We start from the raw sequence: 15,417 nt of genomic DNA on the forward strand, positions 1-15,417 counted from the left end.
TTAAAACTCATATGGCCAGCAACTTTGAATTTTCAAGAGGTTCAAATTGATTTTTGCTTACATTTATGGCTATCTATGTTAACGGCCATAATGGCAATGTTGACTCAACTGAACAGTTTAGGCTTATCTCCAGCAGTTGTTCTATCATTAAGACACATAGCCAGTCAAGAACAACTGCTTTAAATTGAATAACAATGATATAGAAAAAAGAAGGGCTTGATGCTCACTCGGGAAAAGAGCTGCTTTCTTATCTATTGTTATCAATAATAGTTAAATAATTTTCCCAGAGTGGGACTTGAATGCAACTGTTCTTTTGACTCTTAAGGCCATCTTTCTCTCAACTATTAAATGTAATCTTTCTAAGACAATCTTGTTAAAGAACAATACAAAAAGGACATTTAAAAGCCTATGCAAACCCAGACAATCAAGTATCTGCCGTACATCATATATATGTATATGGGGTAGGCAATTTGGGACAACAAAAGCAAATGGTAATAATAAGCCCACTAGTCATGGGAAAGTGCTATGAAGGAGTTGAGTTCAAGTTGTAGAGCACCCTGAGGTCTTTCTTCCCCCCCTCCCCCACATAACTGCAGAAATACCAGCTAAATAACATGCATTGATTTATTGCTTTAGGGTTTTTTAGAACTTTCTTATATTCACTCGAACTAAATAACATCTCCAGTGCAGTGGGTAGGGCAGACATTATCTCCATGTTACAGGTAAAGAATTAAGCCCCAGAACAAGACTTGATTTCTTTGTCATGGACTGCAACAGCCATTAGTAGCAGGGCAGCTCTCACACAGGCCACAGTGTTTGTTTTTGTTTTTGTTTTTGTTTTCACTGCACCCAGAAAACTGGAAGAGCCCTTCTAGGATGATAGAATTACAGATTTAGAGCTGGAAAAGACCTTCAGAAAGCAGCTATTCCAATCCTTTCGTTCTGTAAATAAGGAAAATTGAGGTCTAGATTCTAAAGCAACTTGCCACTAAGATGATTAAATGTGTAAATGGCAGAGTTGGTATATAATATTTATTCCTAAGGGACTTTTATTTCCCAACCTCAGACCCAAACTAGTACTGTGGAGTTTTTCTGGGAACCTTCTAACAGTGCTTCCAGTCCCTACTTCTACCTTAATGTCTAGCCATGCTCATATCCCTGTCCTTTCTACGGGCAATTTTTTTTTCAGGCAAATTCATCTTCATTGGTTTTCCTTACATGCATATATCAGAGATAATAAGAATAAAGAACACAGAGTATTGGTTTGATACCACAAGCCCTCCTTTAAAAATAAAGCTTTATATGAGAAAATAACAATTTTGAAAACAGTTAAGTGGATAGCATGATTTTTCTTCAATAATAAAAGAGTGTTGCTCAAGGAATGCAGGCTCCTTTTAAGAATAGTGCTTGCTCTCAAGGAGTTAATTTTGTAATCAGGGGAAACAACACATATAAGAAAATTCAGCTAGAAGATGACTAGAAAGGCCTAGAAGTCCTAGGGTATGTGGCATGGCTCAAAGACTCCTCAGGATCATCAGCAGGTTAGATGGCAGTATCTGAGAGCTATAATAGTGGCAAGGCAGATAGTACAATCTTTTGGTCTTCAGCTTGGGAAAAGTGTTGTTAGTTATCCAAGTCCAGCTCTTCCAGGCATTAGGTACAACCATGTCACTTATCCTTCTTGTCTCCCCACTCCATTGACGTCTGGGTGGATATCTATCAATTGGAGAATGGCTGAGTAAGCTATAGTATATGATTATAATGGAATACTATTGTTCTATTAGAAATGATGAAAGGAGGAGATTAGAAAAACCTGGAAAGATTTACATAGACTGAAATAAACAGAACCAGGAGAACATTGTACCCAGTGACAAGAATACTATAAAATGAACAACTGAAAATAACAACTGTTCTCAGCAATACAGTGATCCAAAACTATCCTAAAGAACTCATGATAAAAAATGCCATCAGCTTCTGGCAAAAGAACTGATGGAGTCTGAATACAGGCTAAAGCAAATTTTTTTCACTTTCTTAAATTTTTTTTGTTCAAGTTTCCTTCTACAAAAGGATTAATATGGGAAAATGTTTTATAGGATAGTACATGTAAAATCTCTATGAGATTGCTTACCATCTCAGCAGGGCATGAGAGGAAGGGAAAGAAAGCATTGAGACTCAACATTTTTTTTAAATTGTTGAAAACTGTGTTTGCATGTCATTGGAAAAAAATACAACTAAATTAAAAAATCATTCATCTTCCTTCATACCATCCAACTCCCCCTCAATATTATAGTATCCTTCAGTATCAGTAACATAGCTGTCATCACAAAATTTAGACTGCCTTATCTTCAATTGTGCTTTTGCATACAGTACACTTTCACTAAGTATTGACTGATCACTCATATTAATTTCTAAAGCAAACCTGTAAGGAGCTCACGTATCAGTTCCCTAAAAGTTGCTATATCTGCATTAGTATTTTGGAGTAGTGACTTTGTATTTTTAAGGGATTAGCACATAATTACAGTACATGTTCATGCCAGTATCTGTAATATTTCCATTATTTAGATGGCAATGTAATGATAGCAGTAATAATCATTTAATGAGGCACCTGCTGATCAGGCCGGAGGCAGTGGTAAAGTTGAAAGAGTGGTACGATAATCATAAGGTATGTTGTAAAGCAGTGGTGTCAAACTCAAGTAGAAATGAGTACCTCTAAACCCCAGATAAGTTTTCTAATAGACTACATATTGACTTAGAAAAATGTATATTAAAGGGGGAAAGGAAAACCACATGTTAATCTATATTTTATATATATATTATCTATATTTTATATTTTTATTTTGTTGACTATTTCCCAATTACATTTTAATCTAGTTCAGTCAGAATATTATTGGTTGTGTTTGACACTTGTGTTAGAGTACTATTCCTAAGCAAAAGGAATTTAAAATTTCTTCAAATTTGGAACATTACCTAAAGTCTTTAGAAGGCAAGAGAAAGTCCCAAAAGGTTTAGAGTACATGAATGTATGAGGGAAGAAAGCCATTTTGACTACTACATAAAGGGAAGCAATGGATAATAAACTAGAAGTATAAATTACCCCAAGTTTCAAAGAGCTTTAAATTCCAAACCAGAGTAGTTCTTATTCAGTATTATTAAAAAATCGGGATCCAATTGAGCTTATTGAGCTTGCAGAGTGGCACAGTCAGACTCACATTAGGAATATCACTTTGGCAGATATATGGAGAATGGATTGGAAAGGCAAGAGAGACTAGAAAACTAATGGAATAGTCGAGATAAGAGGTGATGAGAGTCTAAACTTAGATGGTGGCCATGACGGTAAAATGAATGGAATGGCTATAAATGATGTTGTGGCGGTAGAATCAAGAAGTCATAATAATTGAATGAATATGTGGGATCAAGAAGAATGAGGAACTAAGGATGACTATAATGGTGACTAAAGGATTGTCATGACTGTGACAAATCATTAGGAAAATGAATGGATTCTCAATTTTTCCCATCCAAATGAACAACCTTGGAAGTTGTTTTGTTTTATGTGACCCATCATAAAGCTAGAGGAACTTTAGAGGTCATCAATTCCATTTTCCTTTCTACCACACACCCACCTTTTCTTATATATGGAGAAATCTAGGCAAAGAGAGATTGTTAACTTGTCCAAAGTTGGCATGATAGTAAGTGTTAGAATCCAGATTTCAACCTAGATCTCGTGACTCCAAGTCCAGTACTCCTTTACTAGTTCATGTTGCTTTCCTTAAAGGTTGTACAATTCTTGCTTTCTCCATTTTACTACTAAGTGAAGTGAAGTTTTGAGGATTAAATCACTTTCCCGAAGTTAAAATACCTGATATTCTAGGTCTTCTAATTCTAATAATAAGTTAGAATACTCTCAAGGAAATACTTCCAATTTCTTCTTGTCTAAAAATTGTTTTTAACTCAAAGGAAACATTTCTGGTTTCTTACCTAAAAATGTTTTTAATTCACTGCATCAGAACTAGATTTTTCTTTTTTTCCACCCCATCCTATTTACCAACTTTCAAATAATGGTGTCTCTATGCCATCATCAGATAACTAAATATTGAATTGATTGCTTAACTCATTATCATCTTCAAAATTTCAAGTTTCTGTTTATACAGGTGCTAGTTAGACTACATATGATTATTTGTCAGAAATAAAATTTAGACTATCTTATTCCATTTGTCAGAGTAAGCTAAAAATGGATCTAAGACCTGAATATGAAAAGTCATACATAGAAAATTAGAAGCGAATCAGATCAAGTACCTTTCAGAGTTATGGCTAGGAGAGTTCTTAACCAAACAAGAGGTAGATGTGATCACCTAAAAAATAATAATTTGAGTTATACAAAATTGAAAAACTTTGAGGTGAATAAAAGTAAATTATATATATATATATATATATAAAAAGTAAAAATAAGCATATGAAAAAATTCAGTCAATGCAGGAAGGAAAACTATTATACCTCTGATATAAGAAAACATACACCAGACAAAGAGTCATTCCCTAGTAGATAAAAGTCAAGAGTTATGAACCAGCAGTTCCCAAAAGAATTAAAAACTGTTAGCCATCATATAAAGTATTGTTCCAAATCACAAACAATAAAAGGATTGCAAATCAAGACAGTTCTCAGATTTCATGTTACACCAAGCAAATTGGCAAAGATAAGAATAATCCAGGCTGTTTAAAGAGGCACATTTATACACTCTGAAGAAAGACATCTCTTGTATTTGACACCCTCTCTCCACTCACACAGCTAACCTAGATTATTGCAACAACTCCCTAAGTAGTCTCTCTTCCTCAGATCTCTCACCATTCCATTTCATGCTACCAAAGGAATTTTCTTTCATTATACATATGACTATGTGATTTCTCTACTCAACCAACTGTAGTAGATTTCTGTTTGATTCTAGGATCAAATATAATAAGCTGCTTTGTTGAGATTTGGAAGTCCTACACAACCTGAATCCAACCTTTATTTCTACTTCATTGGAAATAACTCTCTCCTCCTGCTCCATCCCACACCCAAAATTCCTCATAGAAGACCTTACTCTCTTCCTTGAAGCCCAGTGTGCCTGTAACACAGGCACTATTTTCTGCATGAAGTCTTTTCTGCCTTCCCCCCTAAACTATCTTGTACTCAACTACTTTGTGTGAGTGTGTGTGTGTGTGTTTATTTTTATTTGTTCTTATTGCCCCCACCCCAATTAGACTAAGCACATTGCAAGTTAGGATCATTTCATTTTTTGTTCTTGTATTCCTAGTACAGTGACATATAGTAAGTGCTTAACAGATATTCCATTGATTGATCCATAGTCAAATACATGTGAACAGAACCAGAACGGTAATGACCATAACAATATAAATTAACACACCAACTACAAAACAATAGAAACTGGGTGCTGTGTAATTATAATGGCCAGGCTTGGCCAGAGAGATATGAAAATATATCTTGCTCTTCTTTGCAGAGGTAGAGCACTGTGGATACTACATACAATGGTGGGTTTCTTTTTATTGAGCTACTTCTAAAATTCTTCTACTATGAGGGGGGAAGTAAGAGAGATATTGATAAATGTAGGTTATTATAGAAACAGAAAATATCAATAGAAATCATTAAAAGGCAGTAGTTTTTGACTAGACACTAAGCATTAAGGCATTCAGGAAAGTCAAAGCCCCACTTCACCTAGCACCTTAGACTCAAGTAAAGACATCCTAAGACCCTAAGTCTAAGAGCCTTGGGAATACTATTGACCTCTAGATCACTTGACCTGCTTCTCCCCTACCCCCCACATCCAATACTGAGAAAAGTAATCTCTATTGAAAAGTAGCCCACCTTCCACCACCAAAAACTACCACTGGTGGGTAGATAAACCCAAGCGCCTCAGGAATGCCAATGTCCCCCTACCCCAGACCACCAGATTTGCTTCTAGTCTTGATCCTGCCTCCACCATTATCCTGAGAAGTAAATCCTATGGAAATGCAACCAAAACTGTTCTGCAGAGGCCTCCTTAACTAACATAGCTTCTGACACTAGCAGATGGTTCAAAATCAGAAACATGATTTCACCAGTGAGAAATTACATTAGAGAAGATGTATTAACCATCTCCTTCATCGCTGCACCCTAAGAACCACCACTTACAGATGAAGGTGTCCATTTATTGTCTCTTCCCATTAGAATATCAAGTGCTTCTTGAGAGCAAGGACTTTCTCTCCTTTTCTGTCTGTATCCCCAGACTTTAAGGTTTATAATTGACATTTAGTAAATGCTTTTCCATTGCTGTGCCTTTTTTTTATAAAATAGTTTAATAAAGGCATGCATTACTGCTTATAATGATCAATAAATTTACTGAATTCAAATTATTTGCTGTTGTAAACATTTTACAAAAGCATTGAAATTCATTTGAATTCACTGTCTTTGATTTTGTCAACAAAGATTGTTCCTGTTGTAATGTCAAACTTTGGACATTGTAAATATAAAAATAAAGTTTTTGAACAGTCAGTCATGTCCCAATGAGGAAGACTTTACAGTTAAGAAAAATTTGCAATCCAGTTATACTTGGCTGTCAAAAGAGAAGGCTTTTCCTTCTTGTCAGTTGATGACATAATTCCTTTTTCCAACAAACAGCAAAACTTTGGCAATTGAATGTATTGAAAATAAATTTTCAAAGTTCAAAAGTCAAAGCATGTAAATATATGTTTCCATTCATTCTCTCATTCTGAAAGTTTCCCCTATACTGTATACCTCGTACCAATACTAAAACGTATTCACACACACACACCAACCCATACTTAAGGAAAAGCCATTATTTTATTGAGCAGTGCCTCAAGAAGTATTTTGACATTTTATCAGTTAAAATGGTCCGGTGTGTTTTTCATATTAACATTTATTAACTAGATAAATGGACAACATCTATTATTAGGTTTGCTCACTGGTTTTTGGCCGGTAGGACCAAACAATTGTGTTTTCTTTGTGTAATCCTTTTCTTGTAAATGTTAACCATTTCCCATTTGATGGATATTTCAGGTTGTGAGAGCTGCAGAGGAAGCTGCTTCGACATTGGCCAGTTCTATACACCCTGAGCAGTGCATTAAAGTGCTTTGCCCAATCATTCAGACTGCAGACTATCCCATCAATCTAGCTGCCATTAAGATGCAGACCAAAGTTATTGAGAGGATTTCCAAGGAGTCTTTGCACCAGCTCCTCCCTGATATCATCCCAGGCTTGTTACAGGTAGGGCTCAGGCTAATCAATACCCCTGGGGAACATACTGCGGTTACAGTTGATGGCTAATGTGGCTGGTGTTTGAACTAAACTAATGACTCATAGGCTAGATAGGACTGTTCAGTCAAAAGTTACTCTAAAACTTTTCTCATCCAGCTTGCAAGTAATCTTTCTCCAGAGGGAGGAGGAATTATGTGGTGGTCAGCAATGCCTGTGATATTGGCATTTCAGTACCCAAGGTGGCACTGGGATTTCCTGACTTTCTCTGCATTTACATGAATGTCTCACTCCTGAGTGTGAAATGAAGATTTCTCTTGCTCTTAAAGAATTTGTAATTCTTTGAGGGAAATAAAATAAAAGTAACTCTCATGATAAGGTGCACTATCTTATAAATGCCATAAGAGTGGTCTCAACAACGTTCTATAGGAACTGAGAAAAGGGTTAATGGGGTGGGGGGGATCAGCAGACTGTAATGGGCTTGATCATAGAACTTTGAAAATTTGAGACCTAATACTGTGCCTCAATCTCTATAAATGAATATAGAGGCTGAACTGGCCCTTGAAATATCAATGGAATTTCAGCAGATGGGTTAGGAAGTAGTAGAATGGGGAAAAGGCTACAGACATAAGAACTTCCCAAGGGTGGCAGTGGTGAGGGCCAGAAAACAGGAGTCACATTTGGGGGAAAGCAAGTAAAATGCTTTCATTCAAATACTTCAGAATGGCTAGGGCATAAGGCGTGCCTATGGGAGTAATGGTAAAATAAGTTTCCAAAGGTAAGTTGGACCAGATTATTGGAGGACTTCAAAAAGTAAAACTTGCTCTGTTTAAGAGGGATGACTAAAAAAACCTATTCCACGTGAGTTTTTTGGTTTCTACTTTCATTTTTCTTCTCTTTTAATCTCCTTTATCTCTGTCTGGTGCTTAGCTACCCCTATATACCCTATGTTATTCACGCTGCTTCTTTGGCCATCCAGGCTTCATGTGGAGATCTGGTCCATGGAGTCTTAACTGCTATTTAGAGGAAAACTTCCAGGATCTAGTTTACGGCTATGCCAATTCATACAACTCTCTTCTCTCTCATTTTCTCAAGTAACTGGTCAGAAGCTCCTTTGGGCTCCCTGCTAGCTGCCAATACAGAGTAGGATGATCAGCCTACACATCATGAAGCTCAAGTCATCTTTCATTTCTTTCCCCTTTGTTTTTGCCAACACAGGGATATGACAACACTGAAAGTAGTGTTCGTAAGGCCAGTGTGTTTTGCTTAGTGGCAATTTATTCCGTAATAGGAGAAGAGTTGAAGCCTCACCTTGCACAGCTCACAGGGAGCAAGGTATGTATAATATTTCATAGTCTTAATACATTTAGATGCTATCTCTCCATGATTACCCAAACCAGCTTTGACTTTGACCCATTAGAAGGCTTTATCAAAATCTTGTAAATTTTAGCTTGAGTATTGAAAAATCATTGCCTAAAGGTAAAAAGGACAAAATGTGCAGCATTTCTATCTCTCCCCAAGATGATAATGTGAAATACTCTAGGGATTCAGTTTTCACTTTATCTTTCAGTACCAGTTTTTTATTTTGCTCTTGATTGCTCTGTAGCCACCTCTACTGTGATCATGCTGTTGTCCACTGTGAGTGCATGGAATCTAATTGTTTATGAAGCACATTTCTTACAGCAGCCTTGGGAATGGGGTAGTCAACTATTCCTATTTTACTAAGTCTAGTGCTCTTCCCACTATGCCTCACTGCTTCTCTAAAACCTTTGTTTTGTCATAATTTGCATCAGAATCTAATGTTGATAACATACTGGCTTTTATTTCTTCTAAATTCCTCTGACTCCTAGTCTCCTGTGTGAGGTGGTAGTACCATTATGCACTGATAATTTGTATCCTCAGCTATCCTCCCTCTTATTAGGATTCCTTTTGTTCCTTGAAATAAGAAACTGAGCGACAACTTTTTCAGAGAGACTGGGTTTTATTAAATGTATGATTAGTTAAATATTAATAACATACATTTTTAGAATTAATTCTACTTTTCCACACAATGGAGCTTTTGCATCCATTTTCTCCTTTGACCCTTGCTATTAATCCTGTGAAGGAGCAGATAAGAGTCGGTTTGGTCAACCCTATTAGATAAAGAAACAAACTTAGGCTCAAAGGGGTTTAATGACTTGCCCACAGTCATTCAATTAAGTAGTTTTGGAGCCAAAACAAGAGCCCAAAGTCTGTCCAAATCAAATGAGATAGTATATGTAAAGTCCTTTATAGGCTGTAAAGTGCCAAATGATGTTAGTTATATTATTATAATTACTCCCAACCCACTGTACTTGCCAGTGCTAGTAGTAACATGGTAATTCCTGAGAAAGCCTAGATTTTTTTTTGTTTGTCCTTTTAAAAATAATAATAATAATTTAAAAAACAAGCAAGTTTGATTAATAACTTCTATTTTTATATCACTCATTTTTCTACCCTCAAACTCAGAACGGAGTCCTTTCTTAAAAGAAAAACTTTTAAGCAAAAACAACTGCTATAATTGCTTGGATACTTTTTGCCAGTCAGTATTCAGGCATTCTAGATATTTGTTAAGTCATTGTTATTCAGAAATTGGAGAGAAAACTTCATTTTCCACATCCTTATTTGAAATTAAATTCCAGATTTAGTGAGTTCAAATGGTTATTTTGAATGATATATATACAGTTCAGTTGAGCCAGCATTTCTTAAGCATCTGCTATGTGGTAATTAAGCATTATCTTGGATATTGGGTCTACAAAGGCAGACAGGAAAGTCTTTATCTTTTGAAGGATTTTATATCATTTGAAAAAGAGACAGCCTGCCCACAGATAAATAGAAAATATGTGTAATTTTGATCAGAGGAAAATTCTAGCAACTGTGGGGATTGTGTAGGAGGTGGCACTTGGACTGAGCCTTGCAGGAAGCTAAAGGAATCTAGGGATTACAAGAGGCCTGGATGAAAAGGAATTAATGATTCTGACTTTTGCCTTTTATATAGCAAAAAGCCTAATAGGGTAATTACACTTGGAAAAAGCCACATATAATTGTAGTCACCCTAGTGAAGAGAACAAATGCACAAATGGAAAATTTAGGCTTGTAAAGTAAGCTATTGCTTTGTTATCTAGCTCTAATGTATGTCTCACTGAACTAAGGATTACATATTCTTGGGCCTCTTCAATTTTGTTCAGATACATTTGTCTACTTTGTCTATCCCTATTTACTTTTTGTTGCACAACTACATGGAATTTTCTGGTTTGTCAGCCAAAGGAATTTTAAAATATTTTTGTACATGGATAATTTTTTTTAATTACTGGATTTAATTTTTTTAAATGTTGTTTTAATTAAAATTTAGATAGCATGAGTTTTATGGTTTTATTCAAGATTCACTTTCATAGTCTTAAGATTTCATTGAACATATTAAGTTTACAGTAGTAAAATAACCCATTTTTAAAACTGACTTCTTCTGATGACACATTCTTTTCTTTTCAGATGAAGCTATTAAACTTGTATATAAAGAGGGCCCAAACCACCAATAGCAACAGCAGTTCATCTTCAGATGTTTCGACGCACAGTTAATGGAAATATCTGGACCTATTTGTGTAGACTTAGAAGCAATCAGTGGTGCCTCTCTGAGACCTTCCTTCTTCCCTTTTCTTCATTGGCACGCCCAATCAGTACAAGGAGGCCACACAGATATTTATTGCAATCAGTATTTTGGTCCTTTCAAGCTTTTGTGTAGAATCTTTTTGGTATTGAATGTAAAGGAAGCAAGGCCTGTGTTGCAGTCTTCATACAAAAGAAAAAAAACAACAGCCCTAACTTGTTTGTGCAGCCTGCTGAAATCTTTAAAAGGGGGGTTAGGTCACAGTGTTTTAAAAATGAGCCCCTCTAGCAGATTCTTGGTTTAAAGTAAAGCGATTAATTTGTTTTAAGTTAAGTTGATACAGATTTGGGGTTTTAGGATCGTGTCAGTTTCTTCATAACATTTTATTTCGTTATAAGTATGACCCTTGGTTGGATTCTGTGCCTTTCACAAAGGAAACAATGAAAGTGGTGTGTTTATTTGAGTTGTTGTTTGAAACCTACCAAAATGTGAATTATGTCTTAGAAAACATTTAAAATTAAAAACAGCCTTTTACCTTGTTACTACTAAATGCCCCAAAGGTTTTCATTTTCAGTCTTTGAGCTATGTGTATAAAGGGCCCTAGCTTTTTAGAATAGGTTCTGAAAACTGAGGACTCTTTAGTATTAACTTCACTGAGGTGCATTTCCTTTAAATTACATGATATCTGTTCCAGGGCTTAAAATTTCTTGACAGCTATTTTAAAGTTGAGATGAATCCAAAAGCAAAAGCCAAAGTAAGTCATAAAATCATTTAGTGAAATTCCACTTGAAAGAATTATAGGAGAGATCTTTTCCTAGGAATCTTTTTGGAAACATAATTTAAATACCACCCAAGGGATAAACCTAGAGACTTTTAAGTTAAAGACTATTCAAAGCATTACAATTATTGTGCTCTTGTGACCCATTGATAATTGGTGTTTTATTCTTGGTTTTAGTTTATCCTGAAGTTTCATAGTACTCTCAGTTCATAGAGTAATGACAGATATGGAGTTTCATAATTTGACTTTTATTTTTAGGGAGATTTGGAGACAATGAGGGTAAATCCAAAAGAATCATGACTCGGTCATTTCTCATTTTATAAACCAAAATTATTCTCTGCAGACTTGTTGACATAAAAATCTCAATTCATTGACAAAGAAAATTTAATCTCCATTATAATAGGTGATAGCATATGAGGGAATTCTAAAATTTTACTCCAAGTAAATGTCAAATAAATTAATCTTACTGGTTGTAAAACTTCACTACTCTCTCTGTTAATGCTCTCCACAGTTTACCTGCCTGCTAGTTTTAGAATTCAGAGCCATGGAGTGGACGGTGGTAGAAAATATGTAGCTTTTTCTTTATTCTAAAATTATTTTAGAGATTTTATGAAAACATATAGTATGCACTGAGATTGAATGTGCTGTAATGTCCATAAACTAATATAGCAAGTGTTCTCACACTACAGGATGGACTTTTAAAGTGTAATTTAAATATGTAGGAAATACACAGCTGCTCTGTTAGAATTTGGTGATGGAAAGTTTTCTACCCAAGATATCAACACTTGCCATTTGGTTGGAATGATACTAATTTATTCTAGGAAAGAGCAGCAAGGGGAAAACCGTAATTTTCTTAAAGAGATTTTTGCAATCATATTCAAATGTTAATTTTTATTCTTTTGTAATATCTGTCCATTCTAAAGAATGTTTAATGAAAATAAGTGATGATGGCTGTCTTAAATGAGTTAAATCTTTATTTTATGTCTAAAAATTTTTTCATTGATGGGATGGATTGGCATATTTCAGGCTGCAAAATATAGGACCGGGCCTTACTTTCTTGATCAAATAATATTTTGTTTATTGACAGATGTTATTAATGTGATTTTTCTTTCACTACCACAAGTTGGTCAAAGATTCTTTATTCTCTGCTGTAGAAATGTGTTGCACCATAGAAGAAACAATTCTGGTTAGATTATTTATCAATTCATTTAAATATAATGTATATAGTAAGTTTCCCCTGTCCCTCCCTTCCCTTATTCCTGAAAGAGTCCTGCATCCCCTCTGTCATTTAGTTGGGAAGTATCTTGAATGTCGCCTAATTTCCTTGTAGTACTCAAAGGGCTAGCCATGAATACCACTTGCATAACCTTCAATCTCTTAACTTACCAAAAGAGAAAGAAAATGTACAATCAGTTGTCAGCAAACTTCAAGTCTCTTGGCTCCAGATCTGGAAACTGATATATATACCAAGGAAAGCAAATCTGCATGCTGCCCATCACATCATCCTGAAGGTGGGACCAGAGCCCGGCTGCCCCAACCAATTTTCAGCAACTGTAGCTGCCTTCCTTGCCTCTCCTCTCCTTCAGGGCTCTTGCTAATTAAAAAATTAATTTTAAAAAAAACATAAGAAAAGAAAGGAAAGTAATTCAACAGAAACTTTGCCTCCCCAGCTTATCAACTCTGAATTTTCAATGCCCTGAAAAAGCCCGCCACCCTCTGGACCTTGAGGTTGCTATCCATTGTGCTATTAACATCACCTCTAAGCTAGGGCATGGGCAAACTACTTGATCCATACTTCCCCCCTCTCCCCAGGTTTTAAGTACTGTAGTTCTCATGTAGTGCAGAAGTATTGAGGCATGTGGCTTTCTCAAAGTACACCATGTGTGCTTGGCTGGATAATAAATGACAACAAGACTGTCTTTTTTCTATTGCTTATTATTAGCTTCTCAATAACCTGTATAAGTAATGCAACTTGCATCTTTGTCATATAAAACTTCTTTTCCTTTCCCCAACACCCTTTATTTATCAAGCATAATATTACATGTTAAAGGACAGCAAAAAGAATGTTGTAGAATTACAGCAGGACTTTGCTAACAATAATGTTTGGAAATAAAAAGGAAAAGCTATGGAAAATGTCAGCCACCAGAATGGTTTTGTTTCCAGTGTGTTCACAGGCATGGTTACACACACACACACACACACACACACACACACACACACACACACACACACACACACACTCTTTTGCTTTTGTCATGTTACATCTATATCTGTATTTATATCTTAATATTTGTTTTACTTTTAAGTGTATCATGGCAAATGTACAGATGTTTTTGTTAACATTAATGTGATAGGATTTGCTAAAAAAAAAAAGACAAAAAAACCCTTTTGAGTTTGCCCTAGAATAAAGCTTACATTTAATTTCTTGTGGTTGTGTGTCTTTTTCCTCTAGTTGTGCAGACTTTGCACCATGTGTCCTTGCAATCAAAAAGTAGCTTGTAGATCTTGGTTAGGTTATCAGACGTAGATTCTTTTAAAGGGATAAAAGCAGATAAAATTTGTGACCTTACTCTAGAGGAAAGACTGTCTTCTTTGTGTCATTTGAGGCTCGGGTCAAGTTGCATATAGCTCTAAATCCTACATTGCTCTGGGTAAGAATCTTAAAGCCTAGCCAGATAGAAAATGAACCATTCTGGGATTTGTCCAAAGATTCCACCCCTCTGAAGGTTCATTTTTTTGTCTGTTAATGGGAGTGTGAACAAGATGCCTTTGTGGCTCCAAATTTGATGTTCCTTTCTGTAAGAATCAGAAACCATAACTATACAATGAGTCACTTTCATCTGTGTTTAGTTTTGTGAAAGTAGAGCAATGAATAGCACAAATGGAGTAATAGAAGGAATACTGACCTGGGGTTCAAGAGGCCCAATTTCTCATTCTCACTGCCACTAAATAATCATCTAAATGGAGTTTTATTCTTATATAATGGTACAATTATATACCAAAATATGATCTTCCAGGGATCTTATATTCCCTGCATGAATATTCCCTCCCTGATAAAAATAACAACCTTTTAGTAGACTTATTTGTGAATTGTCAGGTCCAAAAAAAACATCACCTTGCAATCACTCAAACATTTGGCGAGCACCTCTTAACTTGGCTAGGCTGGTCCATCACTAGGCCCTCCTATATGCTAAGCCTTTCTAACTTTGTAGAACCTGTGAGAGCTTAGGTTCTACTGGCAAATAATTGTCAATAACCATGCTGTTACTTTCGTGTCTTAACAAGGTTTTGGAGGAAAGGAAGATTGTCCTTTCTCAGCCCACCCCTAATACAAACAAAATTCTTTCTCTTTAACTCAGGATTAGTCTATGACTCTATGGTAACATTTTAGGCATAATTTACGTTTGATCTGCTGAGCAAAATGGAAGTTAAAAAAAATTGACAAAAGCTAGATCTATATAAAAACAACAACTCATTTCAGAATTCAGAAATGTGGAGAACTAGAAAGAACACCAGTCTAGTAAGGATGATCGAAACTTGTACAAACTGCCACTGATTTTGACTTTAGGACAATTCTAATCCTCTTTGAACTCTAATTTCTTCTTTTGTAAAAGTAGGAAACTGAAATAGATGATTCCTGATATCTCTGATTTTAAGGTTTTAAGTCATAGACTGAGCTCTTTTAGGGCAGATCTATCCATAAAAAAAATAATGGCTAACATTTATGTAACACTTTGTGCTAAGAAACTGCTAACTTTGCAATTATTCTCTC

At 35.5% G+C, this 15,417-nt stretch overlaps 1 protein-coding gene across 14 annotated transcripts in view; it reads left to right on the top strand.

Moving 5' to 3' along the window:
• The window catches only part of CLASP1 (cytoplasmic linker associated protein 1), a 355,336-nt gene extending 341,270 nt beyond the window's left edge, over positions 1 to 14,066 (top strand). For all 14 annotated transcript variants that reach the window (XM_056793731.1, XM_056793732.1, XM_056793738.1 and 11 more), the window contains 3 exons: positions 7,051 to 7,257; positions 8,464 to 8,580; positions 10,753 to 14,066. In XM_056793731.1, the coding sequence (XP_056649709.1) occupies positions 7,051 to 7,257; positions 8,464 to 8,580; positions 10,753 to 10,839 (411 nt within the window). In that variant the 3' untranslated portion in view covers positions 10,840 to 14,066. The remainder of the gene's footprint in view (positions 1 to 7,050; positions 7,258 to 8,463; positions 8,581 to 10,752) is intronic.
• Positions 14,067 to 15,417: the final 1,351 nt, after the last annotated feature.

The sequence above is a fragment of the Monodelphis domestica genome, chromosome 4, assembly GCF_027887165.1.
Source record: "Monodelphis domestica isolate mMonDom1 chromosome 4, mMonDom1.pri, whole genome shotgun sequence".
NCBI lineage: Eukaryota > Metazoa > Chordata > Mammalia > Didelphimorphia > Didelphidae > Monodelphis > Monodelphis domestica.